The 16,873-nt window shown below is 37.8% G+C and overlaps 1 protein-coding gene across 1 annotated transcript in view; it reads right to left on the bottom strand.

Annotated features, from left to right (window-relative positions):
• The window catches only part of LOC113660593 (obscurin-like), a 79,572-nt gene that overhangs the window by 34,685 nt on the left and 28,014 nt on the right, over nt 1–16,873 (bottom strand). The window contains exons 3-5 of the mRNA XM_047818192.1: nt 12,950–13,073; nt 6,081–6,395; nt 5,009–5,199 (exon numbers count right to left, since the gene is read on the bottom strand). Of these exons, the coding sequence (XP_047674148.1) occupies nt 5,009–5,199; nt 6,081–6,395; nt 12,950–13,073 (630 nt within the window). The remainder of the gene's footprint in view (nt 1–5,008; nt 5,200–6,080; nt 6,396–12,949; nt 13,074–16,873) is intronic.

The raw sequence follows: 16,873 nt of genomic DNA on the forward strand, positions 1-16,873 counted from the left end.
GATGATGAAGGTTAACTTCATGCTCAATGGAGCAACCTTACCAATGCTATCCAACTTCAAAACCCTGCTCACATATTCTCATAAAAAAGAAAAGTGAGATTCAGGCTACAAATACCAGAAAACATAGAGCTAGGAGACAAAGACAAAGAGAAAAAAGAAAAGAATAGAACTGGCAACAGAAGAAATAAAACAACTGGTGAATGAATGAATCTTGAAGAAATCAATGGATGAAAAATTACCAGACTCTGTACCAAGACAGAAATGAAGAAATGATCAAGATCAAGAATATTAAAGTGATTAAGATTTCTTTGTTTTTGTTTTTGTTTTTTTCATTTATTTTGCTTTCAAAATATGTATGCAGTAATATTGCTTATGTTGTTAAAAGATAAGATGTGTTGAGTGTGTTATATGAAAGCTCTCTTAAAAAGTCCCTCAATGCTCATAGGACACTGCTGACAATGTCGCTGATGAATATCTGTAACCCGTAAAGGGAAACCACAATGCTTGTGGGGGAAGGACTTAGTTAGTAAGATGATATTGCAAGCTTGTGCTTTTTGAACGGAAGTATACCTTAAAAGGAATACAACTGGTTGCTGACACAGAGTCACCGACTTTGAGAGAGGAACGGTGGAGGATGTCAGTTTTGTGAGAGAGGAATGGAAAGAAATGTTGGTTTTAAGTTCAATAAGAATGGTGTATTAGTGAAAGGCTTGAAAATGTGTTAAAAGCTTGTCTTGAATTACATTGTGTGTGCATTCTAGTGTAAACAGGCTCATTGCATGTTATACTCTGTGTGCATCATAGAACAAACACAAGTTTACACTTGGAGAGAGTTTATTTGTTTGTTATAATCTTTGCATTTTAATTACTTTTACTTATTCTAATACTATTTGATTATTTGAAGGATAATTTATTTGAAATTTTCTTTTATTGTACTTTACATATGTATATTACACACATTTATCTGTATTACATTGCTGTTAATAAAAACTTGGCCTCCCATTGTGAGGACCCTGAAAAAAACAAAAAGTTCTAAGTCTGACTCCTTCATTAAAAAATTCAAACAAAAGATTAGGTAGAAGAACTTGAAGAGGATCCTTTGTTAGAAGACCAAGGGACTTCAAAGGACACCTGCATTCAAGGGAAGACCAACACTGATAGTTGATCATCTTCAAAACTAACCCATGCAAACTAGGACACATTCCTTAGTGGGATTGTGGAAGGGTTTCCTACACAATCCGAAAACAAGTGTCACTAAGGGACACATACGTCAGTAGAAATTACTTCAGTGTGTGTTTGTGTGTGTGTTTGTGAGATACAGAGAGAAAGAGAGAGAGAGAGATCAGCAGACTCACCTTCAGTGACATGAAGCTGTATAAGGAGGAGGAGAAGAAAACACACCTGCATTCTTCCTGAGGACCAACACATTAATCCAAAGAGAGAATTAGAGCTAAACACACACTGACTGACTGCTGCAGTGTGTCTCATCATAATGAACACACTCTATAGATCACATTCACACTCACACAGTTAAAACAGGAAGTGCAATATAAGCAGTATGGCCTTGACCACATAGAAGTGAGACATCTCTCGTGTCTTTTGCACAGCAGAACTGAGTTCTGAATCCTTATGAATCATCCAATGCTGACAAACTAATCAACTATTATACATTTTAATGCATCAAACAAAAGCAGTGTGGTTTTGCATTTCTCCTTGTAAACCTGCATTACAGTTACCATGGCAACAGGTATACAGGGAAGAGGATGTATACAGACATCACCAATATCAGTCAGAACATGACCTTAAAACGTGTTTCATTGAACTTTGCCTGTTTTAAAGGAAAGATTGATGGATTGTATAAATGATGAGAAGAGTTGAATATGATGATTGATAAGGTGTTTCAATATTTGTTATTTCTTATAAAACCGTATAACTCTTGAATAACTTGTATAACTGAGATCATTTACACAGAAGAGAAAGTTCTGTTCCTGGAGATGTTAGGAGAACAGGAGAACATCATGAGCTCATCTTTAAATGATCAGAAGTTAATTTAGTGTATCGACTAACATACTAACACTAAAACTAAGACTTCTCATTCAAGTGTGTATCAGTGGTGTGTGGTACCTGGTCTGGAATGAGAGCTAGGCTTTGGAACAATTTGCCTTCGCACATCAGAGAGGCACCCACTGTTTCCATGTGTAAAAACTTACTCAAAACATATTTTTATTCTCTGCTATTCTTTTATTTATTATTTATTTATTTCATTATCTGTATTTATGGTGTACAGCACTTGTCAGCTGTGGTTGATTTTAAAGTGCTTTAATAATAATAATAATAATAATAATAATAATAATAATAATAATAATAATAATAATAACAATAACAATAACAATAATATATTCATTATTATTGTTATTGTTATTGTTATTATTATTATTATTATTATTATTATTATTATTATTATTATTAAATGCATCAAACAAAAGCAGTGTGGTTTTTGCATTTCTCCTTGTAAACATGTATTTTATTGTGTTTTACATTTTTCATGAGCTTTGACATGAGGTAGTGACAGTCAGCAGCAGTCTACAGCCGTACTGACCTGACATCTCCATCTAGTGGTCTTTTAGAGTTAGTGCACCAGAATTAAGCTCATTATGATACGATTGATTGATTGACTGACTGACTGATTGACATTTCATGGAGTCTCTATTCACTTAATTTCACTTAAAAATGACAAATATACAAATGTATGTTATTCTAATGATTCTTCTTTATAAGGTGTGTCATTCAACACAAAGAAAGTGAACCTTCGTGTAACAGATGATTTTAAAGCAGCTCTGTGGCTGAGGGACATGAAGGAAGGTTTGGGAGGTGGATCTGGTATCTGTCTTTACAGAAACCATGGTAGAAGTGATAGAAAAGTTGCTTACAATAATCTTTGTGACACAGATGTATTTATTGTTTCAGAGGAACACCTCAGTTCTGATTGCATTTACAATCCAGGACCAAGAACATTACAACATTTTGTGAAGAAATAATACAATGTGTCTAGTTTTTAATAATGCACATATTGTAAAAGTGAAAGTGAAATCAGATATAAAAGTGAAAGTGAAATCAGATATAAAAGTGAAACTGAAATCAGATATAAAGCCTATAAATGATATACCTTTAAATGTAACCACACATATTCCATGATGTTCTGTCCTCACTAGACGTGTAACTTCTCTATCTAGTTAGACAGACAGTGAACAAGTGAGATGTTGGTTCATGGCTTTTATTCTTTCTATAGCTTTCATGAATCTTTTCTCAATTAACTTTAACATTATTTTTTTTTTGTAAAACTGTAAACAGACAAAGAATATACAGCAATTAGAACTGTATTCAATTACATATTCAAGCATAGCAAACTAAACAGTATTTATTGGCTAAAACATTCAAAAGTAACATTAAATCCACACATTAAGCATTAAACGTCATGTGTATCTGGTAACTATGTCCTTAGTTTTAGGTAATGGCTTTTAATCTCGAAATCCAAAAGACCTTAATTAGCATAACAAAAGACCGCTAGCATACGGCGCTACCTAATGCTAACTCTTTGCACTTTTCGCTTGTTTTTTTGCAATATTTGAATCTCTAGATTAATGAATTCACTGTCAACATCTTTAACCTACTAAACTTTATATTTATATGACAAATACTGTACGAGCGGCTCTTCAGCCATGACACTTAACAATGAACTCCACACTTGAAATACGGAAGTTACCATCCCAATCCCAATGTAAAGTTCAACATATAACCAAAATCATCTGTTTACGATTAACAATTAAACTTAACGATTACACAATTTAACTAAAGTTTTATTAAGCATAAAAAGGAAAGCTGAAAGTCTAAAACGGTTTGAGAGAACAAACAAACAAATCTCTTGATTAATTTTTTTTATGGACCAGTGAATTGAGTTCTTCTTTACTGCAGACTCACTGTTTCCTCTCCATCACCTTTGCTGTAATGGACTGTACCAGAACCTGGAGAGAAAAATAAAGAAAAAAGCTCAGATCGTGCAGATAATACAATGGGAGGTGGATGATAAACTTCTCACAAAAGCTTAAAGGTGTTTGTACCTTTCTTTATGGTGGTGCAATAAACCACAGCCACGATAATGTGCAGAAAGATCACAGTTACCACGGCAACAGGGAAGTAGATAAGAGAATCTGGAGAAACATCAGCAAAAAACAATCCAGGGATCATAATGAGAAGTGAAAGCAGGTCAGAACACAAACTCAGATAATTCATAATCATAAACACAAACAGATGAAGGACAGAACAGAAATGCTTATGATTTTAATATTTTATTTCTTATATTGTAATAAAGTTATCACCAAGGTTTGATAAATGTACCTCAAATCCTTTTGTTACAAAGAAGTAGTTCACATAATTTAAAAAGTATATAATTTCCGAAGGGTGTTTTACCTTTCACTGTAAGGTAGATGTATGTAGTCATTTCCCCGATCTCACACCTGTACCATCCTCCATCCTCTACAGTCAGGTGTGATATGAGTAGAGAGAGATTTCCTGGAAGATGATCATTAAAGACCTGAACTCTGTCTGTGTAGAGATTTGTCTGCTCCTTTGGGAAGATCTTTAAGACATCAGATCCTTTATAAAATCTCCATCTGAAAGTGTGTGGTTTGGCTTGTAGTTCAGAGCAGGAGCAGGGCAGAAGGACAGACTGTCCCACGATTCCAGTCACATCCACTATCTGTTGATTCAGTCTGCAACCTGGAGAATGAACAAACATCAACATATTGTATTGATGTTACAGCATCAGATTAATCTGTCATGAGATTATCACTGAAGTAACATTGTGAATAAAAATGACTCATTTACCTTTAACAGTGAGTCTGATGTCTCTGTATTCATTCACTTTAACATTACACCTGTAATCTCCTCCATCCTGTTCAGTCAGGTGTGATATGAGCAGAGAGAGATTTCCTGAAGAGTGATCATTAACCAGCTGAAATCTCTCTTTGTACTCATCACTCTCAGGAGATATCTGTGCCCAGTTATTTCCATCTGTGTATTTCTTCCATGTGAATGTCTCAGGTTTGCTGTGGAGCTCAGTGCAGGAGCAGGGCAGCAGTACTGAGTCTCCTGTGTATGCAGTGATCTCTTCTGTCTCTCCATTTCCTTTCAGCCTGCAGTCTGTATGAACACACCAGTTAATGATGTGTTAATGAGCAGTTCACCATCTGTAACAACTCTACAGAACTACAGACATCCTGTAACTCCACAACTCACTAATGTCCACAACTCACTTGTTCACAAATTCACAATTCACAAATAAATAAAATGGGATTTGCAAATAAAAAAAAAATTTATAAATTGTATTTATTTGCGGATTGCTTCCTGTGCATTTGTGGATTGTGTTCTGTGCATTTGTGGATTTGAAACATTTCTAACGTCAAGACGTGCACAAGAGTCCACAAACAGGTGGACTCCGCCCACCGTCTACTCCAGCCAATCGGACAACGGTCTTGTGGCGCTGACCAATCGTGGCACGGTCTACCTCAAACCAATCACGTTCTGATTTACTCGCACTATCACAGTGTAATATGTACTGTAAAATACGATTAAAAAAAAACAAATAAAAAACATTTGTCGCAGATTCGAGCCCAGTCTGGTAACCCTGTATGGATTGTAGCCAGAACTAAGGGTTAGTTCAATTCTGCTTTTTTTGGAAACGATTTCAGCATCATCAATGGGTCCAGGGGTAGTGTGAAGAGCGAGTAAATCAGAACGTGATTGGCTGGAGTATACGGTGGGCGGAGTCTACCTATTTGTGGATTCTTGTGCACGTCTTGACGTTAGAAATTTTTCAAATCCACAAATGCACAGGAAGCAATTCGCAAATAAATACAATTTATAAATATTTTTTTTATTTGCAAATCCCATTTTAGTTATTTGTGAATTTAATTTATTTTTGTGAAACTCTTTATATTTATTTGTGGATCATAGTGTATTTATTCAGAATAACGAAACAATTCTGACCCCATTAACATTGAGAATAAAAATGACTCATTTATCTTTAACAGTGAGTCTGATGTATCTGTATTCATCCCCTTTAACATTACACCTGTAATATCCTCCATCCTGTACAGTCAGGTGTGATATGAGCAGAGAGAGATTTCCTGAAGAGTGATCATTAACCAGCTGAAATCTCTTTTTGTACTCATCACTCTCAGGAGATATCTGTGCCCAGTTATATCCATCTGTATTTTTCTCCCATGTGAATATCTCAGGTTTGCTGTGGAGCTCAGTGCAGGAGCAGGGCAGCAGTACTGAGTCTCCTGTGTATGCAGTGATCTGTTCTGTCTCTTTATTTCGTTTCAGACTGCAGCCTGTATGAACACACCAGTTAATGATGTGTTAATGAGCAGTTCACCATCTGTAACAACTCTACAGAACTACAGACATCCTGTAACTCCACTACTCACTGAAGTCCACATTAGGGATATAACTGAATATGAAAACATAAACAGATGCAGATACAGATAACAGATACAGACATCCTGTAGTCTCTGTCCACAATGTTCTTGTCCAATAATTAATCATTTTATTATCTGTCTAACTCTTCCATCTTCGGTCTGTTTGAGCCTCTTGCTTCAAAACATTATTCTCAAATTTAAATGAGTATAGCTCAAAAACTACAGGGTGTATTTGAAAAATTCTGGCAGCAAAATAAAGGTAATAACACGTGGGAAAGTTCATTTCAGTAATTCAACTCAAATAGTGAAACTGGTGTATTATATAAATTCAGTACACACAGACTGAAGTAGTTTAAGTTAAAGTTTGGTGCTTTTAATTGTGATGATTTCGGCTCACATTTAACAAAAACCCTCAAAATATTAGAATATGGTGACATGTCAATCAGCTAATCAACTCAAAACACCTGCAAAGGTTTCCTGAGCCATCAAAATGGTCTCTCAGTTTGGTTCACTAGGCTGACCTGACAGGTGTCCAGAAGACTATAATTGACATCCTTCACAAGGAGGGTAAGACACAAACATTCATTACCAAACAAGCTGGCTGTTCACAGAGTGCTGTACCTATGCATGTTAACAGAAAGTTAAGTTTAAGGAAAAGGTGTGGAAGAAAAAGATGCACAACCAACCAAGAGAACCGCAGCCTTGAGAGGCTGTCAAGCAAATCCATTCAGGAATTTGTGTGAATTTCACAAGGAATGGACTGAGGCTGGGGTCAAGGCTTCAAGAGCCACCACACACAGACATGTCAAGGAATTCTGGCTACAGTTGTCGTAATCAACTTGTTAAGCCTCTCCTGAGCATCAGAGGCATCTTAGCTGGGCTAAGGAGAAGAACTGGACTGTTGCCCAGTGTTCCAAAGTCTCCTTTTCAGAGGAGAGCAAGTTTTGAATTTCATTTGGAAACCAAGGTCGTAGAGTAGGAAAGGTGGAGAAGCTCATAGCCCAAGTTGCTTGAAGTCCATTGTTAAGTTTCCACAATCTGTGATGATTTGGGGTGCAATGTCATCTTTATCCACTTTATTTTTTTGTTGTTGTTTTTTTTAAAACCAAAATCACTGCACAAGTACTTCTTGCTTCCTTCTGCTGACCAGCATTTTAAAAGATGCTGATTTCATTTTCAAGTAGGATTTGGCACCTGTCCACACTGCCAAAAGCACCAAAAATTGCTTAAATGACCATGGTGTTGGTGTGCTTGTCTGGCCAGCAAACTCACCAGACCTGTACCCCATAGAAAATCTGGTATTGTTAAGAGGAAAATGAGAAACAGGAGTCCAAAACGTGCAGATGAGCTGAAGGTCGCTGTCAAAGAAACCTGGGCTTCCAAACCACCTCAGCAGTGCCACAGACTGATCACCTCCATGTTAGGAACTACTTCAGTCTGTGTGTACTGAATTTATACTATTTGAGTGGAATTATTGAAATAAAGGAACTTTAGCATGATGTTCTAATATATTGAGATGCACACACATATATATATTACCAGGTCAGAGGAAGAGAAGCTGGAACACAGCAAAAGATTAAATAAAATTCGGCCTGACAAAATTTTACAAATATAAGCCTAAAAACTCCAAAAATCTATTTTATAACATCCTACCATTAACTCTTTCAAGTTTGATTTATTTATTGTGTCTCAGAGATATTAGAGAGAGGTTTTTGTAGAAGAATGTTTAGGAACACTCTCCTGTGCCAGGTTGGCACACCTCTGTATCTGAGTTCTCAGTTACCAAACTATAAAACTTAATTTATTTGATTTATATGTCACTAAAGGTGTTCATTTCATCTGAATATAACTTTCTGTGGTTTGTTTTGGAGTCTCCCAACTAAACTATACAGTAAATACAGACTGGTTAAACCTGCCACTCTTATTGATAGCACAGTTAAGCTAGCAGCACTTATATTTCAGGGTAGCGGCTTTTAGATAGCTGTAATAGTGATTAAGTGATAGTTTACCAACAAAGTACATTTTAAGACATCATAAGATAAAAAATGCAAAATGTTAGTTGATAAAACTCAGATCACTTCAGCATGAACTACTCTAAACTCAGGAAATTCCACAGTAGAATTGGCTAATATTTATTCTTTCAAATCACCAGATGTGGAAATATAATTGCCCCAGTGGGCACATTTCAATCCATCATAAAATGAAAATCTAAACATTTTAGTTAATAAAACTCATTTAGATCATTTCAGCATGAGCTACTATAATTAAAGATCAGCCAATTTTACTGTGGAATTCCGATGCAATATAATTTTGCCAGGAGGGAAAATGTAGTCGATTATAAAAAGTTAATTTCAAAATTCTTAGTTGATAAAACTCAATCAGATCACTTCAGCATGACCTACTCTAAAATAATTTTACTGTGGAATGTTTTAATAATTATTATTCACAGTTACCATATCTGGCAATATAATTGTGCCAGGAAGCACAATCAGAAATTTTTTTCTAAATGTTAGTCGATAAAACCATCTCATATCACTTCAGCATGATGTGCTCTATGTTCTCAATAAAGATCAGCCCATTTTACTGTGGATTTTTTTATAATGGAAATTTTAAAATGTTAGTTAAAACTCACTCAGATCACTTTGAAATGATCTTCGTTTGTCACTATAGCTTCTTCTATAGCTGTGTTGTTGAGAGCAGCTGCATCACTGCGTTGTATGGCGGCACTACTGCGAACGACCACAAGCATCTGCAGAGAGTGGTGAGGACTGCTGAGAAGATCATCAGGACTCCACTGCCCTCTCTGTAGACCATTTACTATCACAGAATCCAAAGTAGAGCTGCATCCATCCATAAAGAACACACCCACCCCAACACGGACTGTTCACACTCCTACCCTCAGGACCTAGGTACAGGAGTATAAAGTGTAGGACAACCAGTCTAAAGAACTCCTTCTTCCCCTCAGCTATTAGACTCTAACACAGCCACTCATCTCAGTGAACACTCAGTCCAACTGTTCGCCTCATTTGAACATTGTAATTTATATTGCTCCTATTACCACCACCATTATATACTGCTAATATTATTCATGTAGCCCAATCTCAATTTGCACATCTATTAAAGTTATTGCTGCTTTAAATACCTGGGATATTCCTGCCATAATTGTAGTATATTTACACTTACTTGCAATACTATATTATATTGCATTTATAGTGTACAGTTTGTAGTTACAGTCCTGGCATTCTTGTGGATGGCAAAGTAAGAATTTCATTGCTTAGGGAAACCTGCTTTCCTCACTGGTACATGACAAATGCTTTGAATCTATGAATCTTGAATCCATGCTTCAAAATCACCATACCTTGCATATCTGGCAGTATTACTCACATATACATTTTGTAATCGATTAAATTTTGAATCCTGGTGTAATTTTATTGACAGATATGGTGACATTAAATAAAAAATATTAAAAAATTACACAGTAAAATTAAATAAAATTTATTTTTGCTCATAGAGTGTTACGCTAAGGTGACATGAGATTGTTTTACCAACAAACATCTTAAATTTTAAAATAGTGCCTCCAGGTGCAATTATACTGCCTAATATGGTGATTTTGAAGAGGAATTAAGGAAATCCTCAGTAAAATTGATGCTTATGGTAAGCATAGAGTAAATCATTACAAAGTGATCTGATTGAGATTTATCAACTAACATTTTAAAATTTCTATTTTATAATGGATTAAAATGTGCCCACTGGTGCAATTATATTCCCACATATTAAATTAGTAAAATATTCCAGAGTAGAATTGGCTGGTATTTATTGTGAGCATAGATTAGGTCATGCTGAAGTGATATGAGTGAGTTTCATCAACTACAGTAACATTTTGAAATTTCCATTTTAGAATGGATTAAGTGTTATTGTATTATAGTCAGTAAAAGCTTATAGATGCTCGTTTTCTGTTTTCAGCACTATTACCACTATGTAGCCAAAAGCCACACCCCTGAGATATATGCGTGGTTAGTTTAATCGTGCTTTCAGAAAGAGCGGCTGGATTAACCACAATTAAATACTGTAATCTGTGTCATGACACATCCTAGTTGAAGTGAGCAAGCCAGCACTTTGTGAATACAAACAGTAACACCTTTGGACCAAACAAACAAAACTAAACCAGAATAAAAACGTTTACATATCTTTCAGATATGTGAGTTTAAAAACTTTAACCACGCTGTCATTTGTCGATAAAACATCGTGTTCTTTCTCCAGCCATTTTCAATATTAAAAAACGCACTTAATTACTGTAGATAACTGCATCATTGTATTTAAAGGCCAGGACATTTAACTGGGATTTAAGCTTTGTTTATTTCTCCCAAACATAATTTGCTTGAGATCCTTTTGACCGATTTAACTGCTTAATTCTCCTTTCAGCCAATAGTATCAAAGGTTTCAGCTAATAGTATCAAAGGAAATGCCCTAAATTTGTGTCATTTGAAGCATAATCCAATAATAAGGCATGATAAAATAAGGCATTTATTGTGAGGGCTTTTTATATCGGAATATGGATTATAATCTCGAAACACCAATGCAAGAGCATATTTATTGCTATGGCTGTACGAAAGTTTTATGTTTTTTTGCTTCTAGTTCTGTGAGATTGGTCACAAAAACTCAGCTTTCCAGGTCAAACAAGCTTGTTGGAATTGTGTTTTGTTTAGGTGGAAATGGTCTTTGTGGTCATCAGAGTTTCTTCCCATTTTTCTAATATAATGCATGTGAAAATTCATTCAATCTTTATTTGCTTTTGAGAATGATTCATAATTTTAGCCCCACCCCACTCTCAGTGGAAGAGGCTAATATCCACATCTATAGACTATTTTCAACACTTCCTACAGAGCAACACACTTCAACATACATACAGCCATGTGGTTTCCTCACATAACATTTCTAAAGAGTCAGGCAAAAATGTTTAGAAGCTTGTCATGCAGGTACTAAAAGCAATAAAAAAACAAACATTTCTCAATTTTATCCAAATGAAGAGCTTGTCAGTTTGAATGTAAAGGTCTCTCATCATTTGTCACGCACTTGGTCAAGTGTTAATTCACTCTGAACAGCAAAACCCACTTCTATTATAGTGACACACCACAAAAAGGGCTAACTGCTGGTGCACACTTCTAAAGACAGTGTGAACACCACACGGGTAAGCAGATTTGTATCCCATTCCTTGAAGAGTTTACCCACACCCCGGTGTTTCAAGTATCTTTGTCATGATTGGTACAAAATTTTGTGATGTAACCACATGTACGACGCTATAAGAACCTTGATGAGTAACAGCCAATGAGAGAGCGAGAGGAAGGTGTGTGTATGTGTTATCAACATTCCAATTTATTATAAGCAACAAAAGACAGTCAGCTGATAAAACCTGTGCTCCAGGTCCCATATTCATATAACATTTAAGACTAAATGTAGTTCTTAAAGGTATAAAGTTCACCCAAAAATGAAAATTGTATTTTTCCTCACCCTCAATTTCTTACAAAACTGTATGAGTTTCACCCATGGCAGCACCCATTGACTTTCACAGTAGGAAAAAAATATAGACTATGAAAGTCAGTGGGTGCTGCCAACTGTCTGATCACCAACATTTTTCAAAATATCATCTTTTGTGTTAAACAGAAGAAAGAAACTCATACAGTTTTGGAACAAATTGAAGGTGAGGAAATAACACAATTTTCATTTTTTGGGTGAACTTTACCTTTAAGAGCTACATTTAGCTTTAAATGTTATATGAATATGGGGCCTGGAGCACAGGTTTTATCAGCTGTCAATTTTCAATGTACATTTCATAGTGAACAAAAAACATACAGCGTATACCTGCGTATCACGTACAGTAGACTACACCAGTGGGGACGAGGAAGGAACAACCAGAACAGCCATCATGATGAAGGAGACTCAGTGTTAAGCAGGTTTGATTAACGTCCAATAATGAACATTTTCTCCTGTTTATATTTCAATTTACATTCAGTTTGGCAGAACATAAAGTTCTTTTCAGTGAGAACTTTATATTTTCATATAAAAAGTAAGATTAGTGAATGACTTTATGGTTTAAAGATAAAATCTTACATAGTATTAAACAGGAATGTGTGTGTGTGTGTGTGTGTGTGTGTGTGTGTGTGTGTACCTCTCATATTACCGTGCTAAAACTCAATTGAAACTCTTTTTCTAACTACACGACCCGCTCTGTTACGTGTTACTGCTCTACTCTGACATAGACTCTGTCTGCACACCGAAACTCTGCGTCTTATATAGAGGCGTGAACAGGTGTCGCGGTTGTTGTGCTAATTGCAGCTATGTGAATGAGAGCCTATAAACAGGCGTGTTGGTGGCCATTACAAACATATTGTATTGATGTTACAAACATCAGATAATCTGTCATGAGATTATCACTGAAGTAACATTGTGAATAAAAATGACACATTTACCTTTAACAGTGAGTCTGACGTATCTGTATTCATCCCAATTAACATCACACCTGTATTCTCCTCCATCCTGTTCAGTCAGGTGTGATATGAGCAGAGAGAGATTTCCTGAAGAGTGATCATTAACCAGCTGAAATCTCTCTTTGTACTCATCACTCTCAGGAGATATCTGTGTCCAGTTATATCCACCTGTTCTATTCCACCATGTGAATGTCTCAGGTTTGCTGTGGAGCTCAGTGCAGGAGCAGGGCAGCAGTACTGAGTCTCCTGTGTATGCAGTGATCCGTTCTGTCTCTCTATTTCCTTTCAGCCAGCAGCCTGTATGAACACACCAGTTAATGATGTGTTAATGAGCAGTTCACCATCTGTAACAACTCTACAGAACTACAGACATCCTGTAACTCCACAACTCACTAATGTCCACAACTTACTTGTGTCTAATAATCACTCATTTTAATAACTCTCTAATATCCACAAGTGGTCAGTCAAAGAGAAAGAGTTGTGCAATTAAAACATTTCCTATATAACAACACACTTCATCATACACAATTACAGACAAATCATTTCACAGTATTGTGGCAAGCTACAGACATGTAGTTTCATCACATGACACTTCTAAAGACACAGTAAAAAATGTTTAGAGGCATTTTAGGTAAAAACTCCAAAAATCTATTTGTATAACATCCCCATCATAACCCGTTTTTTTCAAGTTTGATATATTTATTGTGTCTCAGAGATATTAGAGAGAGGTTTTTGTAGAAGAATGTTTAGGAACACTCTCCTGGCACACCTCTGTATCTGAGTTCTCAGTTACCAAACTATAAAACTTAATTTATTTGATTTATACATCATTAAAGGTGTTCATTCCATCTGAATATAACTTTCTATGGTTTGTTTTGGAGTCTCCCAACAATACCATACAGTAAATACAGACTGGGGTTAAACCAGCCAATCTTACTGATAGCACGGTTAAACTAGCAATACTTATATTTCAGGGGAGCGGCTTTTAGATTGCGGTAATTGTGCTTAAATAATAAATTAACACAAAACAATATTTTTGTAATTCATGACAAAACAAATTCACAGTATTTATGGGAATGAAGGCTTGACGATTTAAAAATCATTACATATTGTAATGGTACATAAAGGGTACACAAAGAAAAAGTAAAATGGGTTCAAATCTATTATAAAATAAACAATCCAAATTGTTAGTTGATAAACCGTTTCAGATGCTGAAGTGATATGAGTGAGATTTATCTAACATTTTCAAATTTCCATTTTATATTGGATTAAACTCCTCCACTTTAAGTATCTTGGGGTCTCATTTACGAGTGAGGGAAGGATGGAGCGGGAGATCGACAGGCGGATTGGTGTATCTTCTGCAGTGATGCGGTCGATATACCGATCTGTTGTGGTGAAGAAAGAGCTGAGCCACAAGGCGAAGCTCTCTATTTACCGGTCAATCTACGTTCCTACCCTCACCTATGGTCATGAGCTTTGGGTCATGACCGAAAGGACGGGATCCCGGATACAGGCGGCCGCAATGAGTTTCCTCTGCAGGGTGGCTGGGCGCTCCCTTAGAGATAGGGTGAGGAGCTCGTTCACTCGGGAGGAGCTCAGAGTAGAGCCGCTGCTCCTCCACATCGAGAGGAGTCAACTGAGGTGGTTCAGCTGAGGTGGATCTGTTTCGGATGCCTCCTGGACGCCTCCCTGGGGAGGTGTTCCAGGCATGTCCAACCGGGAGGAGGCCCCGGGGAAGACCTAGGACATGCTGGAGGGACTATGTCTCTCGGCTGGCCTGGGAACACCTCGGTATTCCCCCGGAAGAGCTGGAGGAAGTGTCTGAGGAGAGGGAAGTCTGGGCATCCCTGCTTAGACTGCTGCCCCCGCAACCCGGCCCCGGATAAGCGGTAGAAGAAGAAGAAGAAGAAAGAAGATATTTTATTAAGTGTTATTGTAGGACAGTCAGTAGAAGCTCGTAGATCCTCGCTTTCTGTTTTCAGCGCTATTACCACTATGTAGCAAAAAGGCAACCAATGAAATATACATGCGGTTAGTTTAACCGTTAACACTAAAAATATAGCGTTCAGCCTCAGTTCAGGTAGGCCACATAGTCAAGCTCGGCTATCAGCTGATGTCAAATTTTCTAACCCCGCCCATCAGCTGATCTGATTCCTAAGCCCAATATTGGGGCTTTCAAACAGGGCTATACATGCTATGCCAGCTCGTTATGTTATGGGGCTGTTTCCTCTGCATTGCTGCTGCTGCTGCGATTTAAACTCGGTGGCTATTAGAGTTTAAAACCGCAAGCTATCTCCTTTTGTGTTCGTGATATGGAACTATAAGAGGTCGTGATTACTATTAGTATACTTGAGCCGAAGGGGAAGTTTTGAAGACGCTTTGAACTTACGGTAAATTGATATGGCACGCATGTTGTGTTGCGTTGCGTTGGGCTGTGCCTTGCTAGGCCGTGTTAGGTAACGTTACGCTATGTTGTGCCTCGCTAGGCTGTTTTTATACTTTATGCTGTGCCTCGCGAGGCTGTGTTGTGATACGTCGTGCTATGCCTTGCTAGGCTGTGTTATGGTGTGCCTTGCTAGGCTATGTTGTGTTGCGTTACGTTATGCTATGCCTTGCTAGGCCATGTTAGGTTACGTTGCACTATGTTGTGCCTCGCCAGGCTGTTATGATACGCTAGGCCATGCCTTGCTAGGCGTTACGTTGTGCTGTGCCTCGCTAGCCTGTTATGATACGTTAGGCCATGCCTTGCTAGGCGTTATGTTGTGCTGTGCCTAGCTAGGCTGTTGTGATATGTTAGGCCATGCTTTGCTAGGCATTTGTGTCGTTATGCTGTGCCTCGCTTGACTGTTATGATACGTTGTGTCATGCTTTGCCGGGCATTATGTTGTGTTGTGCTATGCCTCCCTAGGCTGTTACGTTATGATACGTTATGCTGTGTCTTGATAGGCGTTTGTTATGTTATACTATGCCTCCCTAGGCAGTAATGGTATGTTATGCCATGCCATGCTAGGCGATATGTTACATTATGCTATGCCTCGCTGGGCTTTGTTTGTGTTACGTTGTGCTGTGCCGTGCTGGGCTGTGTTGCGTTGCGTTGTGCTGTGCCTCGCTGGACTGTGTTGGTTTACGTTGTGCTATGCCTTGCTGGGCTATGTTGGGTTGTGTTATGTTGTGCTGTGCCTTGCAGGGCCGTGTTGTGTTGCGTTGCGCTGTGTTTGTCTTGTTGGCTGTTGTGATGCATTGTGCTGTGCCTCGCTGGGCTGTTTTGCGTTACGTTATGCTATGTCTTGCTGGGCTGTGTTGCGTTACGTTATGCTATGCCTTGCTGGGCTGAGTCGGGTTGCGTTGTGCTGGGCCGTGTTGTGTTGCGTTACGCTGGGTTATGCCTTGCTGGGCTGTTGTGATGCGTCGTGCTAAACCTCACTAGGCGGTTGTGATACGTTGGGCTGTGCCTCGCTGGGCTGTTGTGATACGTTATGCCATGCCTTGCTGTGGGTTATATTGCGTTGTGCTAGGACTCTCTAGGCTATGTTATGTTACGTTATGCGATGCCTCGCTAGGCTATGTTATGTCATGCTATGCCCTGCTAGGCGGTTATGATACGTTGTGCCTCGCTAGGCTGTCATGATACGTTATGCAGGAAATATTTACTGACAAATGGCCTAACTTCTTAACTTGACAATGTATGCTAGCCAACAATGAAAATGAAAAGCTTGATTAAATTGCTCTCCTCCTCGTAGAAGCTCTGCAGCAGTGTCCAGTGAAAGAAAGATAGTGGATTGATAACTTTGGTTAAAAAACCTGGTGGATTAATAATCGATGGCTACTGGCTCTGCTTGTATTGTGGTTCTGTTCTTTAAAAAAAAAGGGTGATGTTCCAAAGCTGGGAAAGGCACTGAGAAGCAT

Source organism: Tachysurus fulvidraco, chromosome 9 (genome assembly GCF_022655615.1).
Source record: "Tachysurus fulvidraco isolate hzauxx_2018 chromosome 9, HZAU_PFXX_2.0, whole genome shotgun sequence".
In the NCBI taxonomy this organism is placed as follows: domain Eukaryota; kingdom Metazoa; phylum Chordata; class Actinopteri; order Siluriformes; family Bagridae; genus Tachysurus; species Tachysurus fulvidraco.